The sequence below is a fragment of the Nyctereutes procyonoides genome, unplaced genomic scaffold, assembly GCF_905146905.1.
Source record: "Nyctereutes procyonoides isolate TBG_1078 unplaced genomic scaffold, NYPRO_anot_genome, whole genome shotgun sequence".
Lineage (NCBI taxonomy): Eukaryota > Metazoa > Chordata > Mammalia > Carnivora > Canidae > Nyctereutes > Nyctereutes procyonoides.
In genome coordinates, this window is record NW_026575052.1 from 51,385,125 (window position 1) to 51,404,489 (window position 19,365).

Genomic DNA, 19,365 nt, shown 5'->3' on the forward strand with positions numbered 1-19,365 from the left:
TTTCTAGGACACCTACCTCCCCCACTGAGATCACCCACCCCCGTTTTGGCACAGTGATTTTTCCCAATGACTTCAGTTCACTGATGGATCAAAGAAGGGTGGCTGGTTTTCCATTTTTAAGTTTCTTTCTTGTGAGGATCCATGTGACAAAAGTCCATGCATCTACTGCATGCTGGCATGAAGCCAAGACGATCTCCTCTACTCTGTTTTACTCTTTCTCATTTCTCCCTCCTGCAGACTTACTCAATTTTCCTTTTCCAACTTCCTAAATTTAATCTTTATTTCTTTAGTTTGCAGAATCACTATCTACTGTAAATATTTTAGGCTATCAATTTATTTTATTTTATTTTATTTATTTATTCATGAGAAACACAGAGAAGCAGAGACACAGGCAGTGGGAGAAGCAGGCTCCACACAGGAAGCCCGATGTGGGACTCAGTTTCGGGACCCCAGGATCATGCCCCGAGCCAAAGGCAGACATCCAACTGCTGAGCCACCCAGGCGGCCCTAGGCCATCCATTTCTAAGTACCACCTCGGTGCACATCACAAATTTTGTCTATTTTTTCACCTGAAAAGGCCTCTTAATGTGTCCCTGCTTTCAGCCAGCAACCCACCCCAATCCAACAATCTATCCCACACTACCTGCTATACACCGACATTTTCAACATGCAAATATGATCTCATTTTCTGTTTAAATGACTAGGCACAGATACCAAGATTGAGTTCATTTTCGTTAGTTTTAAACAAATAGGACTTTATAGTCTATCTTCAAATGCATCTTCCATCTTCCTTCCAAGTCTCCCACAGCCTTGGTTTTAGAGAGCTCAGTGGGATAAAACTTTCTGCCATAGCAACTTTGCACACCTGCCCTGCCCACCATTTGTCTTAAATGTGGCTAGAGAAGCAAAAAACCAGAATTTTAAATTTAACTTAAATTTAAAAGGCCCCATGTGTGTACTGGGCTACCACAATGGACACTGCAACTACAGATAAGCCTGTCCTTCACTGGAAATATTCAGCTGAGTAGGCAGTCTGATTTAGTGCATTCTTCTCTTACTCTACTGTAACAAAATAGGTTATTTCTGATTTATACGAAACAATGAAAAAGATTTAGTTCAGAGTTAATCAGATTGCAGAGTCAGGAAGCATATTAAAATCAGTGAATTTAAATTGACTGGAGAAAGATAAACCTTCTCAATGTAGGAAATTAAACTTTAATGTCAAGGAAAAACTGACTACAGGGTAAATACACTTGTTGGAAGCAAACACAGTATCTTCCGTATTTGTGTCTCACCTACAGTAAATAGCAAATGCTCGGTTCACAAAACTGCACGTGTGTTGAACACCTACAGTAAATAGCAAATGCTCGGTTCACAAAACTGCACGTGTGTTGAATGGATACCAGGCTACCAGCCCCTACGGTCAGCAAGTGAGCACTGCCACACATCGGACTCTAAACTGTCATCAGCACAAAACCACCCTGAGGGGTGGGCTCGCATGTAGAAGCTTGTAGTGATCTCCTTTCCACTTTTAAAGAACAACTTAATTTTTATAAGTCACAAGGAGTGGTTCTTGAATGACCCAAAAGGACACTTTAAACTGAAAACATTAAACTGAAACATTAAACTGAAAACATTAAAAAGCTTTTGTTTATAGGGCTATGCCTTGATATTTACTGTATGAGAAGGAAACTGAAAAACTTTGAGATGCAAGACTTCTCAATCATCATCTGCACAGTCAGAACGCAGTATCACCATATCCAGCAGCCCTGAAAAAATCCATGTACCTTCCTGAGAAGGTGAGTGTGGACACAACAAATCAGGTGTCAGTGTCATTCCAGAAATAGTTTGACCTCACAGACATCCCTGGAGGGTCTCGGGGTCCCCCTGGGTCCCTGGAGCCTGTCTGGTCTGCTGTCCAGGAAGGAACCTGGGCTCCATGCCATTCGGCCTGAAGTGCGCGCCGGGCCCTGGGGAGGACAGCCGCTCTGGCCTGTGACACATACAAAACGGAGAGGTGCTTTCTAAAGCTATTTGTCAGTTCACAAAGAGAAAAACCAGCAGTTTTAAGCTTTTCAGGAAACCGTATGCTGCATGTTTATTTGAACGTTCTTCTTTATAGTTGGTCCTGGTGTGAATAGAAACAACACAAATCCCAAAGTGTTCTTTCCTAGGGCTTCTGGTTGGGGAGAAGGGGGTATTAAAAAACAGCTAGAATTCCTTTAACTTCTAATTTAGACTTATCAAGTAAAAGTAATAAAGTGCCCAATACAGAGTTTGGTATTTTCTAGGTACTTAGGAAATGCCTCTTCATTAATTCACTTTCCAAATCAAATTTTAGTTTCCAAATAAAGTTATTTAAAAAGAGGAGAGGTACACACTATTATAAAGAATTCTAGTAGGAGTTCATTACAATGTAAGGCCATGGGTTTGAAAATGAAATGGAAAAGTATAGCCAAGAGAGATTAAATTTGAGGCTATATGGTTGACTGGATTGATTGTTAATTAGGGCAATTATCTAAGAGATAATAGAATTACTTCTTGGTTGATATAATTTGGTCAGTGAAGCATCCAAAGTACTTCTACTACAAGTTGAGTGGTCTAAGAATTCCAGAAAGCAAAATCTCCTGAGGGCCACAAAACTTTTGAGTATCTTAAGTCTTCCATGCTGGCTCAGGAAAACACAAACCAGAAAATCCTGACACCTGGACACTAGCAATCAGCCAGAATAAGCTCTTCAGACTTCATTCCACATTTTTAAAAAGAATTTGTGAACATACAGTGAAAGTGCAACTCACAATACATTACTGAAATATCTAAATTATGAAAACTCAGGATTAGCTTATTTTAACAAGAGGAAATAGCAGAGAATAAGGTGGTGAGACCATCAGATGAGCCTAACAATGACCCCCAGGTCCTCACTAGCTCTCTTTCTGGGTGGCCGCCACGAGACACAGGAGAGGCACCCATGTTGGTCCAAGAAAATGAGAGCCCCACTGAGCTTCAAAAGCACATGCAAAGGTCCTCTGGATAGGTTTCTCCACGTAAATCAAGCAGTCATTATTTATTCAAGGTGAGAGGAGTATGAATTTTTAGAAATTAAAACAGTCTGTATGCAGTAACATTTACACAGTATTCTCTACACAGTAAGTGAAGGTGCAGGGCCATTTCCAACAGCACTACCCTACGATGGAAACCTCAGTCCTCTAGTGCAGAACCAGAGACGATCACCTGTGCAGCCGCACGGCCTCTGCATGCAGGAGTCAGCACACATCCCCGCACTCATACACCCCCACGCTGACTCACCCTCAAGGTCCTGTTGCTATTACCTTCTCAACAGATGTCATCTCACTGACACACTCATCTTCTAAATGTGCATCAATCTCAGGGTCTTTCTAATTCCTCTGTGTGTAATTCATATGCCATAACCCTACCCAAGTCCCCCCTAAATCCTAAATGTCCTAAAATCTTCGAGTGGTACCCTGTCATCTTCAGGATAAAGCCTAAGTTCCCAAGCACAGCACACAACAAACCTTAAAATCTGGCCCATCCTAATTTCTTGCTTTTTCCCAACTGTGCTAGGCTTCTTCACCTTCTTTCCTTCCAAAAATATTAACTAGGCACTATTTTAGGTGCTTGTCATCCATGAATGAACAAAAAACGATCTTCGTCTTTGTGAGCCTCATGTTCCCATGGTAGACAGGCAGGCAGAGAAGTAGAGACTGATAGGCAGATGCACAGACAATGACGGGTAGGCAGGCAGGAGGACGGATGACTGACAGTGTCAGAGGCGATGACTGCGATGGACACACGCGCATCAGGAGGGGAGGGCAGGGATTGTGCGAGATGACACCGTGTCATAACGCTTTAACTGGGTGGTCAGAGAAGGCTCACAACAACAATAACCCTTGAGCAGAGACCTGATGGAAAGGTAACAAGCAGTGTGTGTATCCAAGGGAAGAACATTCTAGGCAGCAGGAGCAGAGAGCGTAAAGGCCCTATAGCAATTAGGTGCTTGACAAACATCCAGGAAGCCAACATGGCTACAGAAAGGAGACGAAAGACAAGACCACAGCGTGATGGGAAGCCAGATCACAGACGTGGCAGATGCGAACTGTACTCTGAGAGCAGTAGAAACTACTGGAACACGGAGAAGAGGAGTGTCACCAGCAAGCCCATGTCTGGGTCGCTGCTCTGGCTCTTCCTGTGGACCATAAGCTCCTTCACCCAAAGCAGGCAGAGTTCCAGACTCACCCCCACGTCTGGGATTCTAGCTGGAAAGGACAGACACAAAGTGTAGCAGGCATCCCGCATCCGCCACCTCATGAGGATGCTATGTGATGTGAACAGAGACTGTGAAGTAGGGCTCCAGGTGCGCTGGACCAAGACAGGTGTGGTTCTCTTCAAAGAGGGCGGTGCTCCTTCACCACCACGCTCCACCCTCATCCCTCCCACATCTACGCCTCCACCATTTCCTACTTTGTCACTTCTCAGACTTCTATTGGAAAAGAAAGCAGTGAGGCAACCAACTCCTGGCCTGTGTCCTAAAACAGCCAGGAGGACTTGAAGAATAGCCTTAGCCAAGGCCAGGAAACATCGGGTTTATCAGCCTCATCCCTCGTCATTAGGAAAGAGTGGTCACGCAGGAAACAGACTGGGCCAGGTCTTAATTCCCATCTAAATCTTAAAAAAATTTAACACAGAATGTCTGAGCTTAGAATGAGGCATGCGTTTCAATCTCCTGTGTGGTAAGAAGTCAGCCAATAGAGGCAGACAGAGCTAGATCTGCACTGTATTCAGCTGGTACCCGCCATATCACCATTAACCACTACACACTCCCTGCCCTTGCAGCTCCTCATCTATAAAATGGAAAAAAGAACACCTGACTAGTTTCCGTGAGAACTGAAGATAGTGATGATAGTAAATGTGTATCCACATGTATTTGCACATCTACATGTGTGGGTCGGTATCCACATGTGTATCTCCACGTGCACGACTACCTACGTGTGTCTGTGTTCTGTGTCTGCATGTCTACACAGGTCTATGTATCTAGGTCTCCATGTGTCCACAGGTGTGCCTATGTGTGTACTTACATGTCTCTGGGCCAACATGTCTGCCTCTGTTTGTACTTACGTGTGTGTCTGTTTGTCCACATATGTGTCTCCTGTGTGGGGGCTGTGTATACATCGATATGTGTATACATGTGTGTCTGTGTACCTGTCTACACTGTGTGTGCATGTATGTCTACTACATGTGACTTTGTATGTATCCATCTGCGTGTCAGCACCCGTGTGTCTACTATATGTGTCTATACTACTTGTCTCTAAGCACGTGTCTACTGTATGTGTGACTACATACCTTCACGTGTGTCTATGCTTGTGTCAACTGTATGTGTGACTAGCTGCATACATACATAAAACACTAAGATGGTGGTGTCAAGACAAGTGAGGGAACTGAAGCATTTCATGGTAAGGTGACAGCACACGTGAGTGTGCCTCCACCCAGCTAACCATCTGAGAGGTGCCTCGGACACCCGAACGGGGGTGGGCTCCTGACACGTGCTGGGAGTTCAAGCACCTCTGGAAATAGAAGGTGTAGCTGAGAACAAGCTCCTGCCTCACTCCATCCCCACCGACCCCACATTGAAGCATCTGAGGGGGTGGAGGGCAGAGCGGCAGCGCTGGGCCTTCACTGCCTTTCGAGCCCACTCTTACTCCAGGACGATGACCCTGATGCCATAGGGCCCGCCCTGCCCCTTCCCACCTCCTTGGCCAGAGGCCAGCCAGGAAATGAGGCAAACGGCTCCTTGCAGGAAAGGGTGGGGGATGGGGCTCATCACCCCCACTAGTGGAAGGAGCCATGAAAGAGAACCAAGGGCCTGGTTGACCCCCAGCCCTGCTGTGAACTGCCTGGGCCACCTCATCACACAGCCCCGGCTTCCTCCTCTGCAACGTGAAGGAGCAGCAAGTACTGCACCTGTTTGTTGTAAAAACCAAGTGAGATAGTACCTGTGAAAGTGCTCTGCAAAACCTGAAGTGAAATACCAGGGTTATCTCTTGTCATTGTCAGCAATCCACATCCACCCAAAACTGAGGTCCCAGTAACAACACTTACTGAGAATTTTCTTTAGCAACTGTAGTTAGGGAAGCAGGAAAAAGCAGTTTTAATGCAGGTGCTGGGGGGAAAAAAATCTCTCAGAATAACTAAAATATTAATCACCAAACAAATTTTCTGATGAAGGAAATTATTGGAACAAAATTAACGAAAGAAATTTAAGCCAGCCAAACCCAGGAGACGGCTGCAACACAACAGAATCACCAAGACAGCATTCTCGTACAAAGCACCATAAAACACAAAGGAAAAAGAGAACATACGAAAGTTTAAGGATTTTCTTTTTTTGAAAACTACTTGAGGAAACAGAAATCCTGGAGTTAAAAGAGAAGGAAAGAAAATTATATCAGCAACCAGGATGATGCAAAGTAAAACCAAACTGCTAGATAGTAACACCTAAAAAAAAGCAAAACTGGGCTCATGAGAGGAACCACTGTTCGCGGTTATGAAATTTTAAAGAGTGGACATTATCTTTAAAAACGTGAAAAGAGGGATCCCTGGGTGGCGCAGTGGTTTAGCCCCTGCCTTTGGCCCAGGGCGCGATCCTGGAGACCCCGGATCGAATCCCACGTCGGGCTCCCGGTGCATGGAGCCTGCTTCTCCCTCTACCTCTCTCTCTCTCTCTCTCTCTCTCTCTCTCTCTCTCTGTGACTATCATAAATAAAAAAAAAACAAAACAAAAAAAAAAAAACGTGAAAAGAGTTACTGCTTACTGAGTTTGGACGTGTCCCCTGGGGGTATATTTGTTCAGGAGGCAGAGGTCATCACCTGTGATCCCACAACCAACCAAAGGACATTCAGACGCACCCCGTCCTGCCTCTTGCCCACAGCTGCTGCACACATACGCCCGCCCACCCATATCACCGTCACCAACTAGGGGACTTGGCCTTACCTGACCGATAGCGCTCATCTCGTGACCCTGAGGACCTTCGGCGGTGATAGCGAGTGGAAGAAGCAGGAGTGACGGGAGCCCGGCGCTCGGGAGGCAAAGCTTGGTCCACCCCTGGGTTGAGGGAAACAGCAGAATAAGGTAAGGCTTTACTTGGCGGCCAGAGCTAACACACTTGGTTGAGGCATCTGGGGGGACCGGGCCCTGAGCCCCTGCACGCCTGCTGCAGCACACGAGGAGCTGGAGCACATGAGGGCTCGGGCTGGGCCGGGGGACATCACGGACACGGACGGCGAAGGGAGAAGCATTCCGGGCAAGGGAAGACTCACGCCCCGACACTACAGCCGTTAGAGACACCAGCACAGGCTGCCTTATGTCACCAACAGGGAGAACACGGATGACAAAAATGGAGCGCAAACAACCAAGTCACAATGTCCTTCACACGATAAACTAGAGGAAGAGTCACATTAATTCTCGAGGGAATTTAAAATTCTGTTGATCATTAAAGAAACCTTGACATTTAATTCCATTGGATATCTTAACAATACAATTCAGGGAACCAGGACTGAACATAAATTGTTCATCTTTGTTCACTCGAAATTTCTAATTCTGAAATCTTACTCCCTTTGATGTGAAATAACTGAAAAGTTTTTAGTTCAAAAAGGCTTTGACGAATTACCGGACGGGATAAGACGGTCAGATAAAAATGATTTGATGGGTAGTTGTCAAAAGCTGACCTCAATCTGGTGATCATACCTACTGCACCGCGGATCTGGAGCAGCAAGAGCACAATGTCGATAAAACTAAGCTCGCGCAAAAGCAGAGGGATTCCGAGCTCCGGGCATCAGGCAGTGACTGCTGCGCCCTCAGAACAGGGCCAGCAACACATGGAGGAGAGAGCAGGCCGGCGCTGTTTTAACAAACCCGTCAGTCCCTGGTTTCCTGTGATGGCTCCTTGAGGGTTAACTGTACCAGGGACCCAGTGTTTGTCTCGTGCTGGTGATTTCTGCACCTTTTTTTTTTTTTTTAAGTAGGCTGCACGCCCAACATGAGGCTCGAACCCGTGACCTGGAGATCAACAGTCATGGCTCTACCGATGGAGCTGGCCAGGCGCCCTGGCCTGTTTGTGGTTCATGATGGGTGAGGTTAACTGACTGCAGGTTAACTGCATTTGGCGAACTGCACTAGAATCGTGTGGAAGATAACCGGGCCACAGTCACTTGGCGAGCTCCTGTGCGCGCTCCACTGACACGCCATCAGACGTCTTGATGACGCAGCCGTTCAGCTGCCTAACCCGGTCCAGTGACAGTCTGCAAACGATCTCTTAACAACAACAACAACAACAACAAAAACCCACTATGCCTCTATTTTCATTGAACAGACACACAGAACTGATGAACTCAAGGAGCGCTATGACGTCATGATGAAGAGTGGTGGCCACTTGGCATTTATGTTCCTGTTTATAAACATGAGTTGACGATCGCCCAGTTGCTATCTTCAGACAACACACGACCATTGGGATCCATAGTCGCTAGTGTGCCGTGAATTCCCTCTGCTTAGACTTGATTATTCCCTAGTTAACATCGATCGGTATCTTCTGATTCCATCATGTGGTTTTCAGTGGACCTCTTGCTCTTTCCTTCAGAACATTCCACCAGAAAGGAACACCCCGTCCAACACTTCCTCCCCTGTGAGCAATCCCGACTATCTGGGGACAGCCTTTCAGTTCGGTGTCTTCTTCCCTCGAGACCCTCCTGGTGGGTAGCCCCCGCCCTAATTCGGGCTGGCTGGTCCACACCGGCCGCGTACCCTCCACAGAGGTCCCTTCCTCCCGGGACTTGATTTTGCCTACACATCTAAGCAAAATCATGTGTGAATTTGAAATCTTGAAAATGTGTGAATACGTGTATTTGAAAGTTACTTGCGTTCGTTGCTCCTCACGTCCGTTGCTGAGAAGTTAAACGTCATCCTTTTTAATTTTGTTAAACATCATCCTGATGGTACATAACTCAGGAAAAATCTGTTCATATTTGTTTCTTTTCTCGTCTGTGAACTTTGGCGGTTTCCTCCTTACTTCCACCAAAGGAGCTACAAGCCGGTGTCTCCCTCCCTCGCAGGGTCCTCGCCCGACCCACCCCCGCAGGTCTACCCGAGCGCAGCCGTCTTTCCCGCACAGACCTCTGGCCACCTGTCCTGTGATCCCGAGAAGCATCCATCACGCAGGGCCGGAGCTCTTCTCGCTCATCTCGCCGTCCAGGGCGTCCGCTGGGATCCAGGGTCTGGCTGCAGGACTGCCTAGAACCCCAAATCCAGGAACTCTCAGGCCTGCTGCTCCAGAGAACGAACACCTCCGAGGAGTGAGGGAGACGGGGTCTCCTGCTTCCTAGACACTGAGCCTGCTGGCCCCCGCTATGACACCCGTGAAAGCAGTGCTGCCTGTGATGCTGGGCTCCCCCGTCATCGACCCCGCAGATCACAGGACGAGTCCCCGCGGCTGCCACTCTCTGGTCCCACAGGGTTACGCTTCATCTGCTCACAGATGCATCACGCAGTTCCGGGAAGAGCGAAGCGTGCACCCCCACGTGCCGAGGTCAGACCCACCTGCTGCACACGCAAAGTGCCCGAGCTCCGTCAACCTGGGCCCGCAGCCCACCCCTGGGCCGTCCGTGGAACCCCCGCGGAACCCCACCCGCTGAGGCCGGGAACACGGCGGACAGCAGCTTTCAGAGAAACGAGCTGATGGAACAAAAGAACAGCTCCAACAGCTCACCAGCCACGGGGCATCTGGAGAACCCACCACGTCAGCGAGCACATTTCTGCCATTCATCTCCCGTCACCGTGACTGGAACCTGAAGCAGCCTAAAGAACGTTCCGATGAGAAAAAACCACCAAACGTGCACCAACTGCAGGTTAGAGTTTCCACCTCGTCAGCACAGGGGACCCACGGAAGAGACCAAGGGTCTTCCTGCAGCCCAAGGTGGCGCAAGGATGCAACTCGCCCCCGGAACGCACTGACGGCCACGCTCGCACCCCAGGCAAAACCTGCTCTGGGGAAAGCTGTGGGCCCCAGAGACCACGCGGGGAGGTGAGGGTCTCGGGGGGCAGGGTCACCCCGGACACACCGCAGACCCCAACTCAGTGGGTCACCGAGGGATGAGCACCCACACCTGGCACGCGAGAGCCTGTGCCCAACCCACACGGTGGTCACTCGCCAGGAGCCCTCGAATGTTCGCGGGAGCCACCCCTCCCCCCCGAGACGGGCGCCCTGGGCTCAGGGACAGGCTGGGGGCAGAGGGCAGCTCCCCGCATCCTGGTGTAGCCACCACCTGGCACCTTCAAGCCCTCCAGTGCGCGTGGTCTCAGAGCCAGATGCGCACCCACCAATGACCTGCCCAGGCCAGGCTGCTGGGACCAGACCAGCCGCCAGGTGTCTGACAGCTATGTGTGCCCCGGATTCCAACCTGAGGCTGCCTGTCACTGGTCGGCTCATAGGGTCCACGGGGGAGCCCTGCCCACAGGCGGGGGTGGGGTATGCTCGCGGCAGGTGCAGGACCCCGTGAGGCCCCCAACGTGCCAGGTCACACGGCCCAGCAGGACTGTCCACTCGAGAACCGCAAAGGGACTGGGGAGGAAGGCAGCTGGGCAGGCAGATGGTCATGTGCCCCTCCCCATGGCCCCCTCCCTGCCCCTGCCCCCGTCCCCCTGCCCCCCCCCCCCACCCAGCCACCACCAGCCACCCACACCCAGTTCAGGAAGGAAAACCCTGACCCAGTTCTGTAACCTCCACGATCCACCACTTCCAGACCAGATCCCGGAACCCAAACTGTCCTCACAGGAACCGAGGGATGCGGCCACACAGGCCCTGTAGCTCAGACACACCACGGGCTTCAGGCCACGACACCTGCAGTATAGACGACACCTGGTCACTCAGGATGTCCAATGTTCCAGGAAACACTCAGATGGCAAACGAAATACAGGAAAAGTCTTGGTTTTTGACAAACTTTCATAAGAAGCCATGAAGGGTTTGTGGAAGACTACCTGAGCAAAGACGCACATGGGATCCAAGTCTTACCCTGAGCCCGCGTGGACCGGAAAAATCCCTCGGCGGATACGTCAGCTCCCGCTGGGAGTGGGTGACCTCCCTGGGCCTGGCTGGAACCCACGCCTCTCCGGTCCTGCCCCCAGTGGACTCCAGCGCCAGCCACTCTGCCCACATGGATCCTGCTCCAGGACCTGGAGCCGTTTCCAGATCGTCCGCTGCTCTTGTAGCGATTACAGCCTCACAGTAGCACTTACGTCTGCAGCGCAGTCGAGCCTCGGCCAGGAATCCGCAGCACCGTTGCTGCACGTGCAGTAAGGGACTCTCCACACTGGCCCAGCGTCAGCTCCGTGGAGTGGGGTGAGGTCACCTGCCCGACCGCCGCCCGAGCCTTCGGTCTCTGCCTCTCGCAGCAGAAGTCCTTCCTGGAACCCAGTACGGATGTGCCGACCGCAGTCCTGTGTCTGCATTCCAGGTGGATTAGGGACTCGCTCTATGGACATGCATAGACGGCCCTGCCAGCAGGGTGCCTTCACACACCCAGCACTCGGTGTTGGCTCAGCAGGTGGGAGCAGCTCGGGAGCTGGCACCCGCGGTCAGGAGCAGGGCTTCTGCGTGCCTCAGGCCCCCACACGACATCGCGCTCCCGCCTCCACTCACACTCCGGGCGCCGGTACGGACACGGGGGAGGAGGAGCCCAGCCAGTGAAACACCAGGACGCACAACAGCGACTCCGTGTGACCAAGCCCTTGGCTGCGAGAAGACACATTTGTTCGGCAGCGAGAGCAGCGAATTATGGGCCAGGATGGCGACCATGGCGGTGTCACCCAGACACAGTTCCCCTCCAGCTGAGGGGGGCTCAGGTCCCACAGCGAGTCGATCTGGACGCGATTTGCACCGAGGCACAGGTGGGGCTGCGCACAGCGGCCAGTGCGGCCCAGGAGGCCCCCGCACCCCCGCCCTGACCCTGGCACACGGCGGCCCGGCTACGGCTGTGTCCTCAGACATGAGAACGTCCCTCATCTTCCTAGACACCAAAAGCGCACGATTCACAAGCTCTGAAGTCAGCTCCTTGTGGGAGACGCCCTCACAGGCCTGGAAACCCAGCAGGAGTATGGGCCCTGGGCATCAGGCGGCTGTGCTAAACCACCCGCCCCGGAAACGTGACGTTGGGACAGTGTGTTCTTAGAGCACCAGACACAAGGCTGCTGGGCTGAAATCCAGGATCGAGGATCCTAACACATGATCCACCTGATGAGGATGTGCCGAGGCCCTGAATCGGACTGTCCCTTAACCTCCCAGGTACAGAAACAGCGGGAACCGTTTACCCTTTAAAAGCATCCAGATCAGAAATGAAGACAAAGCCGTGCTCAGAGGAGGTGCCTGCAGCGCGACTGTCCGTCTGCCGAGACATCGGGGGACTGCACAGGGCTGAGCAGCATGCGGGCACCCGCCCCACCGCCCAGGGGAGCTGTGGCCAGGAGGACACGGGGCGGTGTCAGAGGCCTACGCTTCCTGCCACACGCATGGGAGAGCATCCTCCTCCCCGGGTTGGGTGGGGGTGGAACCGTCGAAGACGTGACTGTGTGATTATTCCAGTATCATGGTGAAGCGAGGGACCAGGGAGCCCGTGCGGACTCCCGGGGTCGTTGCAGCAGCGACCCCTGAGCTGGGCTCTGAGCAGTGGTTGGGTGCGGGGGCAGAACATGCAGGCCCTGCAGCCGGGAGCCTGCATCACCCGGGAGTGGACAGCGGCCCTTGGACGCCGTCGCGGCCATGCTCTGCACAGGGCTATCTGCGTCCCTCAGGAGCAGCGAGGCCCCTCATCCTCCGACGGATCCCACGGCCAACTCCTGGGGAGCAGAAGAAAGCCGGCTCTCTTGCCCTCCGGGCCCGTGGCTGGAATTCACTGATATCTCCGCAACTACGCAGTCACAGGAAGTCCCTGAGCACAGAGCCACGGCCTTGAAGGAAAAGCCAGGGACAAGGCGTAGATGAGATTTCCAGAAAGGACTCACCCGAGACACGAGCACCGGGTCACAGGAAGTAGAGTCTGGCTGATTCGTGTGTGACAAGAGAGGACGACCCCGCTCGGCGAAGGAAGTGCCGGTATTTGTGGTCACGCTGGAGTTCCACTGCGTCCCATCCACAGCCTTGTCACCGCGGAGACACAGTCAGGGAAGCCGACTGTGCTGTTCAGGGAAGCCTGGAGACGCAGGCCGACAGTGGGGTCGGCTTTCTGTTTTTTGAGCTTTATCGGGTTTGGAGACGAACGGGACATCACAGACACAGGGCTGGTCCCCGACGGGTACGTCTCAACTAGTATTTTCTCCTCTAAGATGACTCTCTGGACGGGTTTTCTGACCCCTTCTTTCCTTTTAGCTTCCGGCTCACTTCTTGTCATCTAGATTTAGGGAAGCTCTCGACATCGTGCTCCCCAAAGACGCCGTGCCCTCCGGGCTGCCGGAGTCCCAGCAGGGGCTCAGACCTTCCCGGGGACAGACCCGCAGTCCCCACTGTGGCCCAGCACTCATGCGCCCGCACAAGCCACCCTAAATCGGAACCGTCAGTCCCGAACGCAGAATAGTCTAGGAGTGTTAGTTTTCTGACAAAAACCACTTTAAAAAAAAAAAAAAGGCTCACAAAATACAAACGCCCTGATAGGAGCACATCTGGCAGGATAAGGAGACCGGCTATACGTGAGTGCCTGTTGTGAGCCCCCATCCCAGCGTCTCAGACGGGGCACACAGGGGATAAATGCTCAGACTTGGAACTCCGGCTCCCCGGGCCGCGTCCCCAAGCTCTACAGAGTGAACAGACTCACGTGGGCGACTCCTCAGAAATAAAGACTCACAGCAGAGCCTGGGCTCCTGGACCTGGAGCCATGGGGGCGCCTGCCTTCCCCTCCCGGGGGACACACAGGCCCCTGGAGCCGCGTCCCCACGTCTGCACCGGCCACGCCAGGCTTCCGTGGGCCGGGAAGCGCACCCCCCGCCAGCGCCCGAGCCCGCCACCCTGCGACCACCTGCTGCTCCCGGTCAGCTGGCAGCCGGCCCGCAGGAGAGCCCCAGCAGCCGCTGCTTCCAGACCCCGAGGCCAGCGCAACATCAAACGTCTCTCTTTACTTCTTCGTGATTTTCAAATAATGGTTTTTGTTTGAGATAAAAATGTGAAGTTACCCTAAAGCTGACAAATGCTCATTTTCTTGTCCTACCGGGAGATGCATGGAGCTCACGCGTGGGGGCTTCTTACACGGAGAACGAGGCCAACGGAGGCGATCGAGCGTCGGACGGATGGCTCTACCCATTCTTCTGTTCGCCAACCGCACGGCGCCCTCTGGAGAGAGGATGGCTCGCTCCCGTGGAGCTCAGGCCCAGGGGCCGGCGGAGGCCGGACACACAGGAGAGTGGAGGGCCAAGCACTTTAACAGGAACGTCACCATCGGGGTCGTAACACGCGTACCGCACGTTCAGAGGAAAGGCTCGGAGGGCCCGGGGGCTGCAACCGAGAGGCGGCCTGAGAGTCTGGAGCCCCCGTCCCTGCCCGACCCCGCGGCCCCGGCGCCAGCACAGGGCTGCGGGAGGACTGGCAGACGTGTGCCCACATGGGGTGCCCGCGGCGGCGGCAGGTGGACGGTCTGCCCCGCGAGGCCCCGCCGGGGGTCTCTCTCAGGGGAGTGCGCTCACCGAAGCGAAAGTAAAACAGCGGCCGGTTCCCCGCGGTGCTGGCCGCCCGCTCTCTGACCGCGGCGTCTCGGATGTCGCACACCCCGATGTTGCCGGAGTGCAGCGCTCGTCCTGGGGCTCCTTCACTGTGCTGCAGTCTACACCGGACCACGGCAGCTCCGTTCGCTGCTGTAACAAGTTGAAAAAAACTAATTAATGCAAACTTTAGTTTTTTTTAGATTTGTTACAGCACTGAGCAGAGCTGCCGACCCCATGCAGAATGGCACGAAGAACACCAAAGGGCCACGCAACACAGGCCACCCTCAACGCCCCGCCAACACGGTCAACCAGGTTCTCCGCGCCGCCGCGGCTCAAAAACGTCTCCCGGGAGCACGCAGACCTGCCTCTGTCTACACATCAGGATCCTACCGGGACCGGAGCCTCCAGTCTGCCCAGCGGCCCTCCCCCGAGACGCAGAGTGCTTCCCGCCACAGGAAGGGCAAGGCCAGGCCACGGAGACCGCCATCGGCTCAGCGGTCCTGCTAGAGGACGGTCGGGGCATCTGGCTGCACCTGCCCTGAAAGCCCTCCACGCATGGCTATCACCAGCCAAACACCTGACTCAGCTGCAGTTCCCTGAATGCAGCAGCCAGCAGGGAGACCCGGCCGCCCGCTGCGTCAGGCCAGCGCCGCAGGTCCACCTTCATGGAACTTCCTTAAACATCAGCTACGCAGAACCAGAACAGAGCTGCAAACGACAGGACCTCCGCACGGAGCCGGCTCCCTGGAGGGTGCGCTGCGGGAAATGCCCCAGCCAAGCTAGCGGCCCCTCTGGCTGTGTCACAGGCTGGAGAGCAGAGGGGCAGACGGGGTCACGTCTCCACCAGGAGCACCCGAGCCGACATGTTTCAACGTGGCAACCACGGAGCTGAGGAAGGGGGCCGTCCTGCTCCGCTGCTGACCGGGGTCAGGTGCACGGCAGTCCCAACACCCAGCAGGTTAACGTCACTCCCGGCTGACCTGCGCTTCAACCAGGGCTGAGTGCTCGAACCCCACCCTGGCAGCACGTGCTTCCTCCCACAGACGGCAGACGCTCGAAGGACACACTGTGCACTGCAGGGAAGAACCCACCGCATTCTGGGACCACGTTTCAGTCCCACACGGGGTCCCACACAGTGTCTACATTCTACGTCTGCCCCCCCATGACATGCACAAAAACCTGCGGCCAACTGGATCTGTCACCATTGGCAAGAATGTTCAACCCACTAAACCAGAGTCATGTTTGCATCCTAAGTGCTCTCGTGGTTTTGGTTTGCAGTAAGCATTGCAGGGTGATCAACACGTTCTTGCCTTCTATGGACGAAATATGTATCGACTTTGTCAGGCAGTCACAGAAGAGTCCCACATGCCTCCCGTACCCACACTGCCACCCCACGGCGGAGCTGGACGTGGCCAGCGTCACACCAGGACCGTGACCTTTGCACGCGCTGGGCACCACAAAGGACTCGCACTCCCCGGTGTCTCTTACACGTCACACTTCATTCATAAGATTAGACGCTCTATGTACCGTACGTACTCGGAGGCTGGGGCAGGTAGGCTCCGATCAGCTTCGACCTCTTCTTTTCGTATCCTTTCTGGGTGATGTCACCTGTAAGAGAAGGAAGGAGACATTTAGAACGGCCTCAGTGTCATCAGGTCACTCATCAGACCCTGAGATGCTGCGAGTTACGCCTCTGTCTTCTGTTGGCCTTTTAATCATGATTTAGAGAAGAAAGCACCTTGTCATTCACCTTGCCCCCAACCCCTGCCCTCAAATAGCCATTTAAGCCCCATAAAAACCTTCACGCTTGTCTCAGCCCCTCCCTGCAAGGTCTTGGCGCTCACAGGACGCGGAATCAGAGCCCGGATGTTCTTCACACCACCAAGTAGAAACCCCCCCACTCTGCACGGCTCTGTTAGGCCAGCTGACAAGGGACTGTGCAGGCATCGGTGCTGGGGACGGCCACCCAAAGCACTCAAGTTTTAATAAAAAGACAGCAAGTTGGTGAATTTGCTTTTTCTGATGACATATGCTCACTAAATTGCAGCAAACCATAAAGCACCCCGAGTGTTTGATGACTGACCTGACCAACCCACAGCTCCCCCGCACAGTTGTGGGCACACCACGAAGTGCACACCTAGTTCTAAATAGCAGAAGTCTACAGAGAACGCATCCCACTAACCAGTGAGCATTTCCGAGGCTAACGGCACACTGGGGGGCCACTGTCCGGTGTACCTGCACCACGGCCATGCCCACGTTCAATCGACACCAAGGCTGCTCATCTGCTTTTTGGAAATGCTCCAACTCCCCCCTTATTTTATTTATTTTTAAATATTTTATTTATTGATGTGACAGAGGGTGAGTGAGCACACACGTAAGCAGGAGGAGTGGCAGAGGCAGAGGGAGAAGCAGACTCCCCATAGAGCAGGGAGCCGACACGGGGCTCAACCCCAGGACCCTGAGGTCATGACCTGAGTCCAAGACAGATGCTTCACCCACTAAGCCCCCCAGGTGCCCCTCAAATCCCGCATTTTAAAAGGATGCCTAAAACCTCACAACCAAAAACCCCATACGAATCTACACACTGTGGAGCATGTTCTTCCTTTATCAGGAACGTGGAGCGAGCAGGGAATTAGAGCATGGTCACGGGTCACGCCTTCTGACCTCTGCCCCCCGACCACTGCCCCTCTTGTAACACCAAAGACGAGAAAACAACGTTGCACCTGTGAGGAGCCAGCCTGAAACCAGAGGAAACCGCCGGACACCTGGAATCCGTGGGCCGCGGGGGGGCCAGGCCTGGGCGGGGGTCAGAGGCGGGCGGGCCCCCAACCCCACTCACAGACGAGTCTCTGCTCTTCCTGGACGGGGCAGGAGGACCCGAGCCGCCCCCGCCCCGGGACCGGAGAGCAGCAGGCGCCATGTCCCTGGGGGCACGACGAGGCGGCGGTTCCCAGAGCCCTCCGGCTCCCTGGTCCGCTCCGGCCAGCGTGGGGCCAGCGTGGGGCCAGCGTGGGGCCCGGGGGCCTGGGCTCCCCTCTAGCTGCAGGCAGACACGCCCTGGGCTGGTGGCACCCTTCGGGCTGAGTCCCGCCTGGGGAGCCAGCCTTCCTGCTGCGCGCTGTACCCAGAAGGCGGCTGACATTCAGAGGCAAGGACGGGGAGCACGGCCGCGCCTCGGACGACCCCGGACAAAGCTCCGTGTTCTGGCCTCACCTCGCCATCAAGACGTTCGGCCTCAGGAAGACCAGCCCTTTCCCAGGAGGATGAGAACTCTCCGCCACCTCGGAAGATCTGTGCGGGGATGTGCGCGGGGATCTGCATGGGGACGCATCCTTGGGGGCGCCTGACCCCGCGCACAAAGGGCTGACGGCGGGACGCGTCCATGCCCCTGAGTGGGCGACTCGCGTGAGCCCCGCTACAGTCCTGCTCAGGAGCAGCAGCTCTCAGGATTTCCGGAGACCCCGCTTGCTAACAGCTCTCACAACCTGCCGAGTGGGAGGACGCGCTTTTCACGGAGTAACTTCACGTGACTCGGGGACAGCTAAGTCCTGCTCTGGTGGGCAGGCCGGCTGGCAGACCGCCTTCCCAGTGCGTCCTGTGCTCCGCTGCCCGCACCCCAACCCAGACCGCCGGCTCCTCGCCCCAAATGCCTCCAGTCCTCGCAACGACGGACTTCACACGAAAGAAACTCACAAACAGTCCCCGTGTCTCTTGCCCGGGGTCCCAGATCTAAGCAGAACACACACTCGGGACGCGTCTCAAACTACTCCCCCTCGAAGCTGCACCTGAATGGTCCACCCCGCCACCTGCTCCGGACGCGCGCCCCAACAGCCCGTCCCGGCCTGGGGCTCCAGCCGCACACACATCGCACCAGCCACGTGGGGCCTTCCTCACGACGTCCTGGAGGGCCGCTTACCGTTTGGCACACACACGAGCAGCCCACCCTCAATCCCGGGGTGTGAGCCTACGTGGATGGCATCTGTCTGCCTGTCCCCACGCCTGCCCAGGGGGACTGCTGGGGGCCATCTGGGGCAGGGTGGACAGAGACCCCCAGACCCCCATGATTAAAGCGCTGGAGGCCACTGCTGGAGTGCGTGTCCCACAAGGATCCAGGGTCTGGGGCGAGGGCAGGGCCACTTGGGCTCCCCGAGCACCACGGCTGGCGGGGGACGGACTGTGGACGGACTTTACTGTCCATGGAAGAAGTCCTGTTGCTTTTAACTCCACAACTCCTGTAGCCTCTGGTGGACGACAGTCCATGGGTCACCACCTCTGCAAATGTTCGCGAGCAACTTTCTAGCCGGAGGCGTCTCACGTCCTGCCCGTGGGGCTGACACAGCCTGTGAGGGTTTGGAGGCTGACAGGGTAACGGGGGAAGAGTGAGAGAGGAGTGCGTGGATGGCTGATAGGAGATGGACAGACAGGGGGCAGATGGACGGACGGGCACACAGACGGTCAGATGGATAGACAGAAGGATGACACACAGACACACGGACGGGCAGGCAGACAGACCCATAAGGATGAGACACACGCGGACCCGAATGCTAACACGGCTCTGCCACCGGCCGACCCCCAGACAACGCCAGGACATCACCGGAACAACACAGCTCCTCCAAGTCTCC

The 19,365-nt window shown here is 54.4% G+C and overlaps 1 protein-coding gene across 3 annotated transcripts in view; it reads right to left on the reverse strand.

Moving 5' to 3' along the window:
* Window positions 1-19,365, reverse strand: part of DIP2C (disco interacting protein 2 homolog C) — a 250,527-nt gene that overhangs the window by 144,030 nt on the left and 87,132 nt on the right. For 2 of the 3 annotated variants that reach the window (XM_055331972.1, XM_055331974.1), the window contains exons 2-4: window positions 16,280-16,351; window positions 14,726-14,893; window positions 7,004-7,114 (exon numbers count right to left, since the gene is read on the reverse strand). In XM_055331972.1, coding sequence (XP_055187947.1) covers window positions 7,004-7,114; window positions 14,726-14,893; window positions 16,280-16,351 — 351 coding nt within the window. The remainder of the gene's footprint in view (window positions 1-7,003; window positions 7,115-14,725; window positions 14,894-16,279; window positions 16,352-19,365) is intronic. The other variant, XM_055331973.1, reaches the window with a different exon arrangement.